This window comes from Dryas octopetala, chromosome 6, assembly GCF_963921425.1.
Source record: "Dryas octopetala chromosome 6, drDryOcto1.1, whole genome shotgun sequence".
NCBI lineage: Eukaryota > Viridiplantae > Streptophyta > Magnoliopsida > Rosales > Rosaceae > Dryas > Dryas octopetala.
Window position 1 is genome coordinate 6,810,737 of NC_141371.1, and position 14,789 is coordinate 6,825,525.

The 14,789-nt window shown below is 37.5% G+C and overlaps 3 protein-coding genes across 5 annotated transcripts; 1 reads left to right on the forward strand and 2 right to left on the reverse strand.

Annotated features, from left to right (window-relative positions):
• Positions 1 to 1,352: 1,352 nt before the first annotated feature.
• Positions 1,353 to 3,788, forward strand: LOC147281773 (Tetratricopeptide repeat (TPR)-like superfamily protein). 2 transcript variants are annotated; one of them, XM_086247101.1, is made up of 2 exons: positions 1,353 to 2,676; positions 2,962 to 3,788. In XM_086247101.1, exons 1-2 carry the CDS (start codon positions 1,512 to 1,514, stop codon positions 3,786 to 3,788), a joined length of 1,992 nt encoding a protein of 663 aa, XP_086103227.1. In that variant the 5' UTR covers positions 1,353 to 1,511. The 2 variants fall into 2 exon arrangements, with proteins under 2 accessions (XP_086103227.1, XP_086103226.1); XM_086247100.1 differs by having other exon boundaries at positions 1,353 to 3,788.
• Positions 3,789 to 3,808: 20 nt separating this feature from the next.
• LOC147281774 (P-loop containing nucleoside triphosphate hydrolases superfamily protein) lies at positions 3,809 to 8,355 on the reverse strand. 2 transcript variants are annotated; one of them, XM_086247103.1, is made up of 12 exons: positions 8,201 to 8,355; positions 7,991 to 8,129; positions 7,771 to 7,892; positions 7,585 to 7,676; positions 7,371 to 7,467; positions 7,094 to 7,174; positions 6,784 to 7,016; positions 6,294 to 6,488; positions 6,125 to 6,215; positions 5,466 to 5,588; positions 4,883 to 5,033; positions 3,809 to 4,529 (listed from the first exon to the last, which is right to left on the reverse strand). In XM_086247103.1, exons 1-12 carry the CDS (start codon positions 8,279 to 8,281, stop codon positions 4,321 to 4,323), a joined length of 1,614 nt encoding a protein of 537 aa, XP_086103229.1. In that variant the 5' UTR covers positions 8,282 to 8,355; the 3' UTR covers positions 3,809 to 4,320. The 2 variants fall into 2 exon arrangements, with proteins under 2 accessions (XP_086103229.1, XP_086103228.1); XM_086247102.1 differs by having other exon boundaries at positions 3,810 to 4,529; positions 7,991 to 8,132.
• A 1,305-nt stretch (positions 8,356 to 9,660) lies between these two features.
• LOC147281775 (importin subunit alpha-9) lies at positions 9,661 to 14,568 on the reverse strand. The gene is made up of 11 exons (XM_086247840.1): positions 14,361 to 14,568; positions 13,602 to 13,821; positions 13,172 to 13,325; positions 12,713 to 12,815; positions 12,253 to 12,437; positions 11,817 to 11,896; positions 11,539 to 11,689; positions 10,744 to 10,825; positions 10,591 to 10,649; positions 10,197 to 10,511; positions 9,661 to 10,033 (listed from the first exon to the last, which is right to left on the reverse strand). The coding sequence occupies exons 1-11, from the start codon at positions 14,410 to 14,412 to the stop codon at positions 9,869 to 9,871; spliced, it is 1,566 nt and encodes a 521-aa protein (XP_086103966.1). The 5' UTR covers positions 14,413 to 14,568; the 3' UTR covers positions 9,661 to 9,868.
• Between the last annotated feature and the right edge of the window lie 221 nt (positions 14,569 to 14,789).

The window sequence follows — 14,789 nt, forward strand, 5'->3', positions numbered from 1 at the left end:
TTAATGATGATTCTTGATGTGGATTAGTTGAAAGCTCAAACTCATTTGGTCACTCGTTTTAAACATCATGTTATGTTTACATATGCAAACATTTGAAGGAACCATAATTAATTGAGACTCAATCATAATATTTTGACTCAGATCATTAAACATCAAAGCCATGACACATTGATCATACAAAAGAGTTCAAACTAATACAATAATTTTTTTATTTTTTATTTTCCTTTTTGAAGCTAGGAGGTCACCCCGTAAACGTGGTTTATGAGTTTGAGATGAATCACACCAAATGTGCCAATTATACGAAATGTTCTTACCTACAACTCACAAATACAATGTTTATCCTGTAATAACCACTGGCTTACTAGTAACTAATATAAAAATAAGAGTTGTAAGCACGTGTAGTATGGAAGAATTTCTACAATCATACCATCAATCTTGTAGAATCTTGAAGTGGGAGTCAAAGAGGCTTGTCTAAGGACATTCTTTGGCTCCTAAATGAATTAGCTTTTATATCAAAAACACTTTTATGAGATAGCCTATATGTATTTATATCTATGTGGCTCATTATATGACTTATTATGTAATAAGAAAGATAAACGCATTAAGTGTGGTCGACCCGACTTTTAGAAGGCCTAGAGGCGAAAATCTAAATTGGGCTTCTAATTTTAGTTATTAAAAAAAAAAACTTTTACAAAACAATTCACAATTGACATACAATTTGGAATCAATGCATTATAATATTTTCATTACCAAAAACCCAAAATTTAGAATCAATACATTATCCTTAATATAAATACATTCAATTATTCTCAAAGATGCCAATAAACTATGACAAGAGAAAAATAGCAGTCAACAACACACTCTTTTCATTAACCTCAATAATATCCAAGTTATGAGTTATGATTATCTACAAAAGCAAAATAGCAGCAAGGTAATTGTTCCAGCAGCAAAACATCACTGATTTGTAATAAATATGATAGACCAGTGAAGAAAGTATAGAAACAATTTGATGAAATTGGGTGTGGTATTGACATTGGGCCTCAGTATTGATAATGGGCCAGTAGCTTCGTTTTTTTTTTTTTTTTTACAGCAGATTTTTTTTTAAATATATAATATAAAAATTTGTGCTAGGCAGTCGCACTTGGTGCCCCCTTTCAGGGCCGGCACTGAGTGTATAGGACCGTCGGATGAAAATTTTTCTCTCGCCCTTAAACTAGTCAGTCTAGTCTATAACATTTTGTTTAGACACGAAAACAAACACTTATCATGCACAATATTAAAGGCTTAAAACAAAAGAGTACCAAATCACAATGAACAGCGGGCTTGAGATTGCTTGGCAACGAGAGCGAGCGAGTGCTCTCATTTTTCAACGCAGTGTACTGCTGAGTCTATGATTCATTGGGTTTCCGTATCAGTTTCTCAGTCATTTTGGGTGCACAGAGAGGACCTCTTGCTGTATCAGAGCTAAGAACAAACAGAAAAAGTTCCCTCTTCCTTTACAGTCCTTGACAATGATAAAGAGATTCAAAACCCCACTACCTTTAGCCTTCCATTACAGTCAGCCAAGACCTTCAACTCTTTTACCAAACTTCAAGAACGAACAGTTTGGCAACGAACACATAAGCTCCTTGTGCAAGCAAAAGCTTTACAGAGAAGCTCTTGAAGCATTTGAATTTTTGGAGGGGAACACGAATTTCCAAATATTTCCCAGCACTTATGCCTATTTGGTTTCTGCTTGCTCATCTCTGAGGTCTCTTCAACATGGTAGGAAAATCCATGATCATATTTTGGCATCCAATTGTCAGCCAGACATTATTCTTCAGAATCACGTTCTCAACATGTATGGAAAATGTGGGTCGTCCAATGATGCAAGAAAGGTTTTTGATGCAATGCCTGAGAGAAATGTGGTTTCTTGGACTTCATTGATTTCTGGGTACTCACAGAACAGTCAAGAGGATAATGCCATTGAATTGTATTTCCAAATGGTTCGATCGGGTTGTATGCCCGATCACTTCACTTTAGGAAGCATAATAAAAGCTTGCTCAGGTCTGGGGAATGTATATTTGGGGAGACAACTGCATGCCCATGTTATTAAATCAGAAACTGATTCTCACCCTATTGCACAGAATGCCCTTACTTCAATGTACACAAAGTTTGGTCTAATTGCAGATGCCTTTGATGTCTTTTCTCATGTTACAACAAAGGATTTGATATCTTGGGGTTCAATGATTGCAGGGTTTTCTCAACTTGGTTATGAAAGAGAAGCTTTGGATCATTTTAGAGAAATGCTCTGTCAGGGTTCTTACCGGCCGAATGAGTTTATATTTGGGAGTGCTTTCAGTGCCTGTAGCAGCCTTCTTCAACCAGAATATGGAAGGCAGATACATGGGATGTGCATAAAATTTGGTTTCGGGAGAGACACTTTTGCTGGTTGCTCCCTTTGTGACATGTATGCAAAATGTGGGTATTTAGAGCCTGCAAGAGCAGTATTTTACCGCATAGATAGGCCTGATTTGGTGTCCTGGAACGCAATTATTTCAGGGTTTTCTAATGTTGGAGATGCCAATGAAGCCATATCATTCTTTTCTCAGATGCGGCATATGGGACTGATCCCCGATGAAATTACTGTTCTCTCCGTACTTTCTGCTTGCACAAGACCTTCAACACTCTATCAGGGTAGGCAGTTTCACTCCTACATTGTCAAAAGGGGATTTGATTTTAATGTTACCGTGTGCAATGCTTTGCTAACCATGTATGCAAAGTCTTCAAATCTCTACGAAGCATTTGTTGTGTTTGAAGATATGAGAAATAGTGCTGATCTAATTTCTTGGAATGCCATTATTACTGCGTGCATGCAGCACAACCAGGCTGGAGAAGTTTTCAGATTACTGAAGTTAATGCTTACTTCTGAGATTAAGCCTGATAATATTACTTTAACTAATGTAATTGGAGCATGTGCAGGCATAGCATCTCTAGAGGTTGGGAATCAAGTTCATTGCTTTACTGTAAAAAGTGGGATTGTGATTCATGTTACTGTCACCAATGGGTTGATTGACATGTATACAAAGTGTGGATCACTTGGAAGTGCCCAAAAGCTCTTTAATTTGATGGAGTGTCCAGATGTTGTCTCATGGAGTAGTTTAATTGTGGGTCTTGCTCAGTTTGGATATGGAGAGGAAGCTCTTGAGCTTTTTAAAACAATGAAAGGATTGGGTTTTAAACCAAATGAAGTTACACTGGTGGGGGTTCTTACTGCTTGCAGTCATATTGGACTAGTAGAAGAAGGGTGGCAATTGTACAAGACTATGGAATCCGAACATGGGATTGTACCGACAAGAGAGCACTGCTCTTGTATGGTTGACTTACTTGCTCGTGCCGGATGCTTAAATGAAGCAGAGGCTTTCATCAAGAAAATGGAATTTGATCCCGACATTGTGGTATGGAAGACTTTACTAGCTGCCTGCAAAACCCGTGGGAACGTTGAGATTGGAAAACGGGCTGCAGAGCATATACTAAAATTAGATCCCTCCAATTCTGCTGCTCTTGTGTTGCTTTGCAATATCCATGCTTCTTCTGGCAGTTGGAGTGAGGTTGCCAGGTTGAGGAACTTGATGAGAGAGAAGCGTGTCAAGAAAGTTCCAGGTCAGAGCTGGATTGAAGTCAAGGATAGGATTCATGTATTTTTGGCTGAAGAGAGCCTGCATCCTGAAAGGGTTAAAATATACACAATGCTAAAGGAGTTGTGGTTGCAGATGCTGGATGATGGACATGATCCACTTCAGGCATAGGCTTTAAGTCACAAAGTTGAAGTGATATCTAATTGTTCAGAAAAGAGAGGAAGGCAATGCCCAGGATCGTCTCAAAAATTCTAGTCTAAAAAAGATTGCACCACTGAGTCAGGATTGAACGGGGTTATTCTTTCTGAATTGACTGTCAGATCAAAACGTGAGTCGTTATCATAAGTTGTTGGAATTTCTGTAATTGCTAGGCCAGTTACCATGAAAATGTTAAAATGAATCAACTGGCCCACCATCTAGTATTATACAATGAACCATCATCATTCATCAAAGATAGCTTCTCCACTATGTACGTCCATTGAATGAGATAGATGGATCCATTTGTTTTGTACTTGAATTTGTATACGTTAATACTCATGTTACAACATCCCCAACTCTCCAATAGGCGATAACAATATTATCCCTGTTGCAACCAAAATTCATAAACAAAAAAATGTTGCTTCAGGGCTTCCAAAGTCATAAATGCAAAAATCTGGATGACTCAAATACACTCTGCAGCCAGTCGGCCAGAGGAGTGTAAGCTTCATTCTTGCTCATCTTTCGGTTTGGTTGATATGGACTCTCTTCCAGGTCTGTGCTTTTTCCACTTTTGTTTGGGCAAGACCATGATCCATGATGGAACCTCACAACCCGAAGCTGCCATCACATTGGCTATGTTCCTTAAATATGGAACATCTTCTTCTGTGTAGAAAGTAATAGCTTCTCCACTCCTCCCTGCTCTGCCACACCGACCTTCATGGAATAATTACAATCTTGGTTTCAATGGCCACATAATAAAGTCATTCCACAAAAACGATTCAAATAGTTATTTCAATGTTATGAATGGCATTGCACTACTTGTGTGGGAAAAAGTGTAATATAATGAGGTCACTGAGTAAAGCATTACAAGCAAAGGGACAAGACTCAGAGGAGGCGAATAGGGGGGAATCCCAAATAATTTCACACTGATATAAAACAAGAGCAACTGAAAACCCAAACAGAATCATTTTCAAATATAATTATTTACCATCGTAAATTATGTTTAATATAAAATTCATGAAAATAGGCCACACTGGCTAGGACAAGTAGGAGAGTGAAGAACATACCAATCCTGTGAATGTACGCAGCAGCAGAATCTGGAAAATCATAATTGATCACACAGTTGACACCTTTGAAATCCATACCCCGGGCAATCACATCCGTGGCAATTAAAACCCATGTTTTGCCAGCTCTGAAGTCATCAACAGCATTTTCTCGCTGTATTCCATTTAAAATTTAGAATAGGGAGACTGCAATTACTGTTCAGGTATGTAGAAATAATAAAGCATGTACTGTGGGCAATAGAGCATGATATACTTAAAGATGACTAAAACACTACACGGGCCCAAGTACTAGTAATAAGATCCAATGTAAAATGAACATGTAAGAAAGAGAATATCAAAATTCAAGATCTTTATTATTTCCAGGCAAACCACCTGGGCACACAGATATCCAGGTCTAGCCTTTTTCATGAGCATGGGCATACCAGTGGTTAACCAGGTTATAGACCATCAATGAAGAATTTTTTTATTTTTCATCACACTTTGGTTGAGTGGGATAGCATGCAAATTATAAAGGGGCCTACATAAGTTGACATGACTATAATAGGAATAAGACTGGTCAGCTGAAAACAACAGGAATAAAAATTACCTGTGCTTGGGACAAATCAGAATGGATGGCACCAACTCTTATGTTCTCAAATGACAGTTCTCCGTAGAGTTCCTTAGCTCTCTCCTTGTTTTGTACAAAGATTAACACTGGTGGATTCAGACTCTACAAACAAGATAAACAATAAAAAATTGGTCAACAGATCAAGCTGGTCCATTTGAAAGTCTGGAAAAGGTTAAACTCACAAAAGATTTATGAATATTACATATATAGCATGATCAATAAACTTCGACAGATCGGTGCCGGCATATTAAATAATACTCAGTTAACTTCTGCAAAAACATCCTACTTTGGCAATTGTGTATTCTAGAGCAGGACCTATACTAGATAATGGCCTTCTTCAATGAAAACAAGGTAAGAAATTCTAAAAACTACCCTTGGAATACTATTTGATATACAATGAGGACTTCTATGAAGCAAAAACTGTAATTCGCACCAATGAATTGGTTCCTGTAGAAGTGTAGTGACTTCTAAAAAAGAGAGTGAATTTAACCAATCTTTTTTTATATAATATGTTCTCTATCACCATAATAGTTACAAGATAATATGGAGATGTGAGAAAAACAAGCTTTCTGGCTTGGACTAATATAGGGAACCATGAGATGCAAATGTTCCCCACTGCACAAATAATAAGAGCATACCTCTGTAAAGCTTTGACGAAGTGCTAGAAGTTTCCCTTCTTCACTTCCAGCAAAGACCAATTTTTGCTTGATAGTCTCAGAAGCAGTGTTTCTGTATGAAAATATAAAAGAGAAGATGTATGTCAATGGAACCACTCCATGATTCCCTACAAGATAAAGTCGAACTTACTTCCTGCCAATGATAACTCGAACAGCATCATGCATTATAGTGCGTGCAAGCTCCTCAACAAAATCAGGTAAAGTAGCACTGAACAAGGAGCGTATTATTGAAGGGTTTGAACATGCTTTGACCACAGCATCAATCTGCTTTAACAACCCAAGCTCAAATAGCTTATCAGACTCATCCAAAACTAGATACTCAACCCTGCATGACACAAAAACTCATGAGGAAAAAAAAATCAATGTAATTCACCATCTAACTTAAATGGTGGGGTTTTCAAATATTAACTTGCTTTGAATCCTATGTTTTATGAGGTTTTTGATTAGTGCTTCATATATTAACTAGTATTGTTATTCATTTCAGTGCCATTTGCACATTCCATTGAGCCATTATACAAGGACCTTTTTGCACCAAAATCATCATTTGTACACATTGATTTGTTGGTTCTACCAGCCTCTGAGTTTGTATGAGCAAAACAACAATAAATTCAACAACATACCTGCTTAAATCAACTTTTTTTTTCTTGATAGCCAACCGTAACCGAAGTGGAGTAGATATAAGTATATCACAAGGTAACTTTGAAAGATCAGCATTTCTTGCAAGATCTTTAGTCATTAACTTGATATAAAATTTATTTCCTTTTGCCAACTTTTTGCACTCTCTGGTTGTCTGAGCAGCTAATTCGCGTGTAGGACAAAGAATAACAGCTCGAATGCCGTCCTTAGATGCATGCTGGTTATATGGAAAACTTTCATCAGAGAAACTCAGGGGTCAACATTTACAGAAACAGTTGAATGCATGAACAATACCTTAAGTTTCATAAGCATGGGACACACAAAAGCAAGGGTTTTCCCAGATCCAGTTGGAGCACAAGCAAAGCATTCCCGGCCCTGAGAAAAAATGACAATAAAATAGCTATCAGTGCAGACAATGATTATGATCAGGATTCAGGACATCTTTCAAAACCAAATGTCCACTCCTGTGTATGTTCTACTGAAACTAAAGTCTCCATAATCAATTCATGATCTCTTAAAAGAACAAAGTAAAATCTCAACAGCAGTGTATAGCTTAAATAAGAGACCGTACAGATAAGAGGACAGTAATAGCCTGCCTTTGGATTGGTGTTGGCTCTTTAAAACCAAGTTCTCCCAAATTGTGAATTAAATACGACTCGCATCCATATCTGTAAACAATCAAGACTAGTTCTCATTTCCAGTCATATTTATTGGTAGATAAACAGTTTCAAGCTCATAAATGAGAAAAATAAGAAAAGGGTATTCACAAAGAAAGAAAGGAATACCTCGAGCTTAGTTCCGCAAAATTCTCAAGCGGCGAAGGGATATTATTCCCAGACACATGAATGTTATAATTCTTTCGCAATAGCGAATCCCGCTGACCTCATGAAGAAAAAGGAAAAAAGCCACGAATTTTAAGCACTAGAAAAACACAAACACTAAGAAGATGAAGGAAAAGGAAGAAGATGAACCTCAAGTTGCCTATATAATTTCCTTTTCTTCTCGGCGCGTACAATGCCAGATTTCTCTTCATCTTTTTTCGCTGCGGCTTTTGATTTCGAGGTCTTAAAGACACTGATTGTGTCCGCAGATTCTTTTTCATCACAAAATAAAACAAATCACAAGCAAAAATCTTAGGATTTCAATTGCATATGAATTCAATACCCCAAAAGAAAAAAAAGCGATAATTACCGGACGCCTTCGCCTTCCGCTTCCTCTTCTTCACAGGCACTAGTGGCTCCTGCTCCTCCTCCTCCTTTTCTTCCTCTGCTTCAGATTTTGCAATATCGGCCAAGCTCGAATCGTCTGCCTCTTTATCACTCTGTTTCTTCTTCTGAATGAAATTTGAAATTATAAATTGACAAAAATGAAGTATAATTTAACAGCAGAGAATATTGGTACCTCGAATCGGGAGAAGTCACCGGAGAACTTTCTCCGGTTGAAGTGGACGCCGGCGAACAAAAATGAAGTGCCTTCTTCCATGAGCTTCGGCCTCTGTGATTGGTTGCAGGCTTGCAGGTAATAATAGGCGGCGAGTTGGTGACGGGAAGCAAGGCTCTGCAAGATTGGGGTTTATGAGACGTTAAACCCTTTGCACTCCTCCGCCAGTGTTACTTGTCACTACTTTGCTAAATTACATGGACGTCCTTTAACTTTTCTTGAAATATAGTACTGCCCCTATATTTTCTTCATATTCCATTAGCCTACTTTTATGTATTTGTTAAGTCGTGTTAGTTAAAGAGTCTCTTAAACTTTGTGCAATACAATACAACCTACTTTAATACAATTTAGTATTTTAGTTATATAGCAAAAAAGATGGAAATCTCTACACAACTGCGTGAAGTATTGATGATTATAGAAGAGTATATACAGAAAGCAAATAAGATTATGGAACGATACTAATATGCGAGGTTTACTTTGTATCCTTCATTACTTATGCACTTGTATCATGCCTGCACATATATAATATATGTGCGGACATGCATGCTCACATGTTCACCGAACATGTGCAATTTTTGTAAAGGGATTTATATAATTCAAAAATGATGTCTGAATGGATGAGATTTCCTTCACCCTTTCCATAGATGTGTTCAGGCCTTGAGATGGTGCTATATGAAAGATTTAAGAAGAGCTTGGAAGAGACCATCATTTGCACGGTATGTGGTGTTCTGTTTTTGCTTCCTGCATGATGAGAAAGTGGTTATAACAGAGAAAAATAAGAAAATGATGTGAAGCCATGAGCTTTACTGAGCTGCAGCTCTTTTCCTTTAAATTATTTTGGCACATTTTAATATGGTTTAGCTTTTCGTTACTGAATCATCCAGATACATGAACAATGTACAAAAAAAGACAGCATCATATCCATGGTTATGATATTGAGTCTAGCTCGTCTGTTCATTATGTTTCCTTAAAGCACTGAATGCTGACTTGCCAAGGCCAGTGTGAGCTCTAGGATTCGGACTTTGTGCTAGTGTCCGAGTCTATGTCAGCTGTGCAAACGCCTGGAGAACAGCCATAAATTCTCAGACAATAGTTGGTATTCTAGCCACACGCTCCGAATTTGACATGTCAAACGTGTGCTTAATCGTATCACAGCAGTTGATCTACAATCCTTGTGTTTTTTTTTTTTTTTCTTTTGAGGGTTTGAATTGGTAAACAATGGTTGGATTATAAATTTTGTGTGGCTGAACAGTTCGATTCCAGCTACTTATTATATTGTTAAATCCGTGTGTGGAAACTTGAGAACAATAAAAATTCCAAGTCATCCCTTATTCTTTTGAGTTTGGCCGGAATTGTCAAGTTTTCTTGAATCACATATAAATACCAAGATAAACCCTTCTTTCGGTTTCTTCTGGGTAAAGTTATTGACAAAATTGAAATCCCTTTTATCAATGAAAGATAACTGCAATGTACAAATAAGCTTGTATTCGTTTTTCTGGCATTTAAAGAGAAACCACTTCAACACATGCACATCAAATTTTTACACCTCTTACAACAATGCAGCAACCATGGCATAGAAGCATGGAAGATAAAGACCAAAATCACAGGAAATCCAAAGCATCACTTAGCCTACTCATCAAGGCCATATTCCTCTCCAAAGTACTTATCCACCAGATTATTTGCCATATTTCTCAAGTCTTCGTTTTCATGAAACTGAAACCTTTCCATGGCATCAATCCCATTCTCTTTCTCAACGAGCTTTGGGCCCTCACCATTTGGCATCCCTCTCAAAACCTGCATGAGAACAAGAATAAATATCATTTTTCTTCTCTCCTTTTTAAGAAAAGTATAAATACTGTGGGTAAGTTCTCAAGGACTTCTATTTGGGAGTGACAGATATATTAAAGACACAAGTAAAAAGTATAATCACCCCTAAGTTTTGTAGATGTTTGCTCACCAGTTCCATGAATTGTAGTCCTAGTCTTGCAGCTTCAGTATCAGCAGAGCTAACCAAATCAATGAAACCAGGAAGGCATCCTCTACCAACAAGTGAAACCAAGTGCTCCAGGATCAGATTTGGCTTTCCATCACCTTCTGTAGGTGCAATAGGGGAAACACAGAGGTTTCCTAGTACATATGCTACTTCTTTTCTTATATCAAATGGTGCTGTCGAAAGAAGACGTAATAGCAATGACAACGCCTCACTTGAATATATCAACTGCTTGTGTTCTACAGAACCAGCGGCTATATTAGATAGCACCCAAGCTGCTTCCTACATTAACGATTGAACTTTGAATGAGTATGGGTGAGTATAAGATTCATCTCATAGCGTTAAAGACAAGCTTGTATACCTTCTTCAGGACCCGGTGCTCACTCTTCAAACATTTCACCAGGACTTCTATGATGTTACCTGAAATTGTCATATATACAAATGAAATGGTTTTATATAAATATGTGATCAGAATTACAGTTTCACATCGAAGAAGCAGAAGTATTTGACTAACCTGCAATTTCATGCCCAGGAACAATAACAGCATGGGTTGTCTGTGAATCGCCAGCTATAAGATTACCTACACTTCGTAGCACCTAGATGGAAACTATTTGTCAGTTCAATCCATATACCAAAACAATAAAAACATCTTAAATCCATGTATTCCCCACCAATTATACAATGCTATGTCCACATGAATGGATCACCCTAAGAAATATTAGATCCTACATTATTAAACCTAGAGACGGCATACCTTACTAACATGAACTATGAAGATATGGGACATGATAAGTTAGAGCACAGTTTTAGAGAGTTCAACAATGGAACCATGCCATACTTCTCTATATAATCTGGTCAAAATTATATAAAAATAATGTACTATTAGATGTTCACTTTGTTTCTAGAGAGCCCATTTTTATAATCTATCACCAGCAAAAATCTTGCAGCACCTTAGAGGTCAAGAAACGCATAGCATATGGTTTTCTTTGAGGTTGAGGGTAGGGATTATTGGTACTTGATAGACAACTCACATATGGAACAATTCCACAAAGAGAAAGAAAAAAAAAAAAAGAAGAAGGATCATCGTACTTCGAAATTTCTGCACATTAGAGCACGTACAGCCATACAGATAAGAAATGAAAAGTTGTGAATGGAAAACTAGGCCTAGTACAGCAATTAGTCAGATATAACATTCAAAATGTAAACTATTTTAACCTTCGTATTGATGCATATAGATTGTTCCACAAGCATATGCAAAGAAAGAGAAGGTCAATAAAGAGCTTATTGATTCAATTATATTTCATGTTACCGGAATAAGCAACTGCAAACTATTGGATGTTGCCAATCTTTCCACAAGCAGTTGAAGGACATCACTCTTCACTAGCATACTCGTAGCAATATTTGAAAGGGCTGAGAGATACACAACCACCCATGCTACTTCAGTTGCTAACTCATCATCTCTGAATTTAACAGGAGTTTAATATACACAACTCATCATCAGGGAAGGCAATGCAAAAGTTTAACGGCAACAAACCATGATGACCAGAATTAACTACAATATATTCAAAATGATGAAACTCTACTTACGCTTTTCTCAAGTGTCGAATAATTGCATCCAATACCCCATCAACTCTAATGAGCTCTGTTGCAGCCTTTGGATTGGGTCCCTGCATTTTTAGCAAACCAATGTATGTTGTAACTGAAACTTGAAAAAATTTGCACTCACGACTACACATGGCCATCCACCCACCCACTCACACATAATATGTAAGTCCACATTGATGGTCGTACACTATTTAGAACCAACATAAAAAACAGCACGCACTAACGGTGAAGAAAAGGAGGAAACAAAAAAGAAAAACTAACAAGAACCCTGAATGTCACACTAATTTCCAGATAAGAAGAAGGTTACCCAGCCAAGTGAGCCAAAGAGACTATAGGAATCCAAAATAGTGTTTGATTTGTGAAGATCACGTGTTTGCATGTGGGTTATAAAATTGTACATGGGTGAATGGTTTGGCACCTTAATTAGGTTTGACAGTGCCCAAGCAGCTGTTCTCACAGTTGAACCCTTGTTTGGAAGCATCATTCTTGCAAGAGGTGGTAAGGCACCTTGAGATAACAAAATATTTCTCAGCTCCTCTCCTTCACCAGCAACATTTCCCAATGCCCATGCACATTGCTCAGCAACAGGTAAGGAACTCTTTTCTGCAAAAGAAGTGCAACTATAGATGCGATATCAAAAGAAGCCACCTGGTCAAAAACAGATTAAATCTATGCTTAAGTATCACATGCCATGATCTCAACTTTGAAGTGGTACTTCAAAGGTAAAGTGGTACCTTATAATCACTTAAACAAATCTTATACTAATATGCAGCAAAAAATGTTGGTATATAAACTATCAGCAAAGAGAATAATAAAAAATAAAAAAAAAAGTATTTCCTTACTGGAATCCAAAAAGAGCGTGCAAGCCATTTACCAACCTCCAAGATGAGCAATAAGTAACGGTAAAGCTGACAACAAAGCTTTTGTTTCCTCAGGTTTCCCAGCTGCTATGTTTGTAAGGCACCAAGCCGCCTCAAGCAACTGCAACATATCAAGCAAAGTTGAAATACTCAGAATACATCCTTCCACTCTTCCTTAAGTAATTCACTAATTTTAAATGATTTCTGCCAAACATGCTCTGGAAGATGTGACTTCAGTGCACAAACTCAATGTTCCTTCTTTCCCTTTTAAAGGATTAAACAGAACTTCTGAAAGACTGCTAATTAATAAATAGAACCTAACAGAAAGTAAAACCAATGTTCCTTCTTTCCCTTTTCCTTGAAATAGTTCCAAACAAACACTGCTTATCATCACTTTGTGCTGAAAAATTATTCGCCTGCAAATAGAATTCATAGTGAAATCAACCAAAACCACATAATATGAAAAGCTGTCTGGACCTGTTCATCTGGAGAGCCAAATGAAAGACATTGCACTAGTAACGGTATTGCACCAGCTTTAAGAGCAGCTTCAACTGGAGGGAATTCTGATCTTGACAGTAAGCGCCTGAGTTCACGCAGAGCACTCACCCTCTTTTGCCATGCACCTTTCCCCCTACAAAGTAAACAACAATATGGCATTAATTGGGTTTGAAGCAGCCATTGAGTAGCTCCATGTTCTCATTATGTTTGTTTTTCAAATTAGCTACATAATCAAACATCCCAAAGAATTTTAATGAGGGGAACCCATTTGCATATCACACTATAGAGCCTCATATTCATCTAAAGCTCTCAGGAGGCTTGTCACCCTTTCTAATTTGCACCCCACATAGAAGAAAACCGAGATTTAGTACAATGCCATATTCATTTAGGGAAATTAGGATTCACATACTGATATGCAACTGCAGACTTCAACTCTTCCACTGCTGACGAAGTTTGAGCCTCCAAGATCGACTGCTCTTCATCAATCATCATTTCACTATCATGGGGAACATCACTATCACCATTAGTCCCCAATCTGCACAAGCGCTTTGCACGCATCAACGATTCTCTTCTTTCTTTTCCCACTGTAACTGCATTCTGCCGCCTTCGCTGTCCCGCAACATTCCCAACTAAATGCCACATAAACAGCAGAGTACACATAACAGTTGAATAAAGCTCCAACAAAATTTACAAAACAGTAAAATAAGTCTGTTGGGTCGCAAAGAAATTGCTAGAAAGTTGAAGATTAAAGTATCCAATTGTTAATTGGTTAAGGACGCCCAGAAAACAGAACTCACGCAATTGTTCCCACATTTGGGAAACCCAAAAATAAGCAAAACCAATACCATTTGTCTTTATATTTAACATTTAATCGTTACATAGTCTGTTTGGATGACAAGAAAAAAGTGGGAAAGTTATAGAATCAAACTATTTCACTTCCTAATTTCTTTACTTTTAGTTTCTCATAAACCAAAACCCAACTCAACTGCGCCAATTCAAGTAATGGGTTATCAGCGAACCCATATATCACAGACCCAATACAGCATAGAACATGAAGTCCAAGGATTTTCTTTCCTCTCTCTCTCTCTCTCTCTCTCTCTCTCCCTAATTTTCTCTGCAGCCGAAGAGAGGCTTAACAGCAATTAGAGGAAAGCGATAAGGAACGTACCTGAGGACTTGATAGGGTCTCTTCTATGAGAAGCCAAATTATCATCAGCCATTGCAGAGGGAGCGTCGAAACTAGCTTAGTCTTCGAGCAGAGAAATGTTGGAGGGTTTTTTCCTTGGTACCAAAATGTTGGAGGGTTTTGAATGTTAACAAACTGGGATTTAGGAGGTATGCCGAGCTGTGATACTTGATTACTTGGTGGGTGAACTGGGTCTAACACTGAGGTACGGAGGTACCAATATATTGATCATTATTTTAGCCTTTAGGTGATCAATAATGCATTAATGCCTAATAATAGTAATGGAATAACCGTGGAGAAATTATATTCATACCCTCTGTAATTATTATTATTTTTTTATTGAAACCCTCTCTAATTGCTTTCTTTATTCATATAATCCTAAATCTTTCATTGTACTTCTATTTTAAAAAT

Bases quoted from the DNA above. Each gene is read 5' to 3' on its own strand.
- LOC147281774 (XM_086247102.1), bottom strand. From the start codon at position 8,281: ATGGAAGAAGGCACTTCATTTTTGTTCGCCGGCGTCCACTTCAACCGG. The intron at 7,175-7,370 runs GTACGGTCTCTT...ATTTTTTCTCAG, and splicing joins CTATTACTGTCCTCTTATCT to GGCCGGGAATGCTTTGCTTG. The intron at 5,034-5,465 runs GTAATTTTTATT...AATGGAATACAG, and splicing joins CTGATTTGTCCCAAGCACAG to CGAGAAAATGCTGTTGATGA.
- LOC147281775 (XM_086247840.1), bottom strand. From the start codon at position 14,412: ATGGCTGATGATAATTTGGCTTCTCATAGAAGAGACCCTATCAAGTCC. The intron at 13,326-13,601 runs GTATGTGAATCC...TTTACTTTGTAG, and splicing joins AAGTCTGCAGTTGCATATCA to GGGGAAAGGTGCATGGCAAA. The intron at 10,650-10,743 runs GTTAGTCAAATA...TGACAATTTCAG, and splicing joins TCCTGGGCATGAAATTGCAG to GTAACATCATAGAAGTCCTG.
- LOC147281773 (XM_086247100.1), top strand. From the start codon at position 1,512: ATGATAAAGAGATTCAAAACCCCACTACCTTTAGCCTTCCATTACAGT.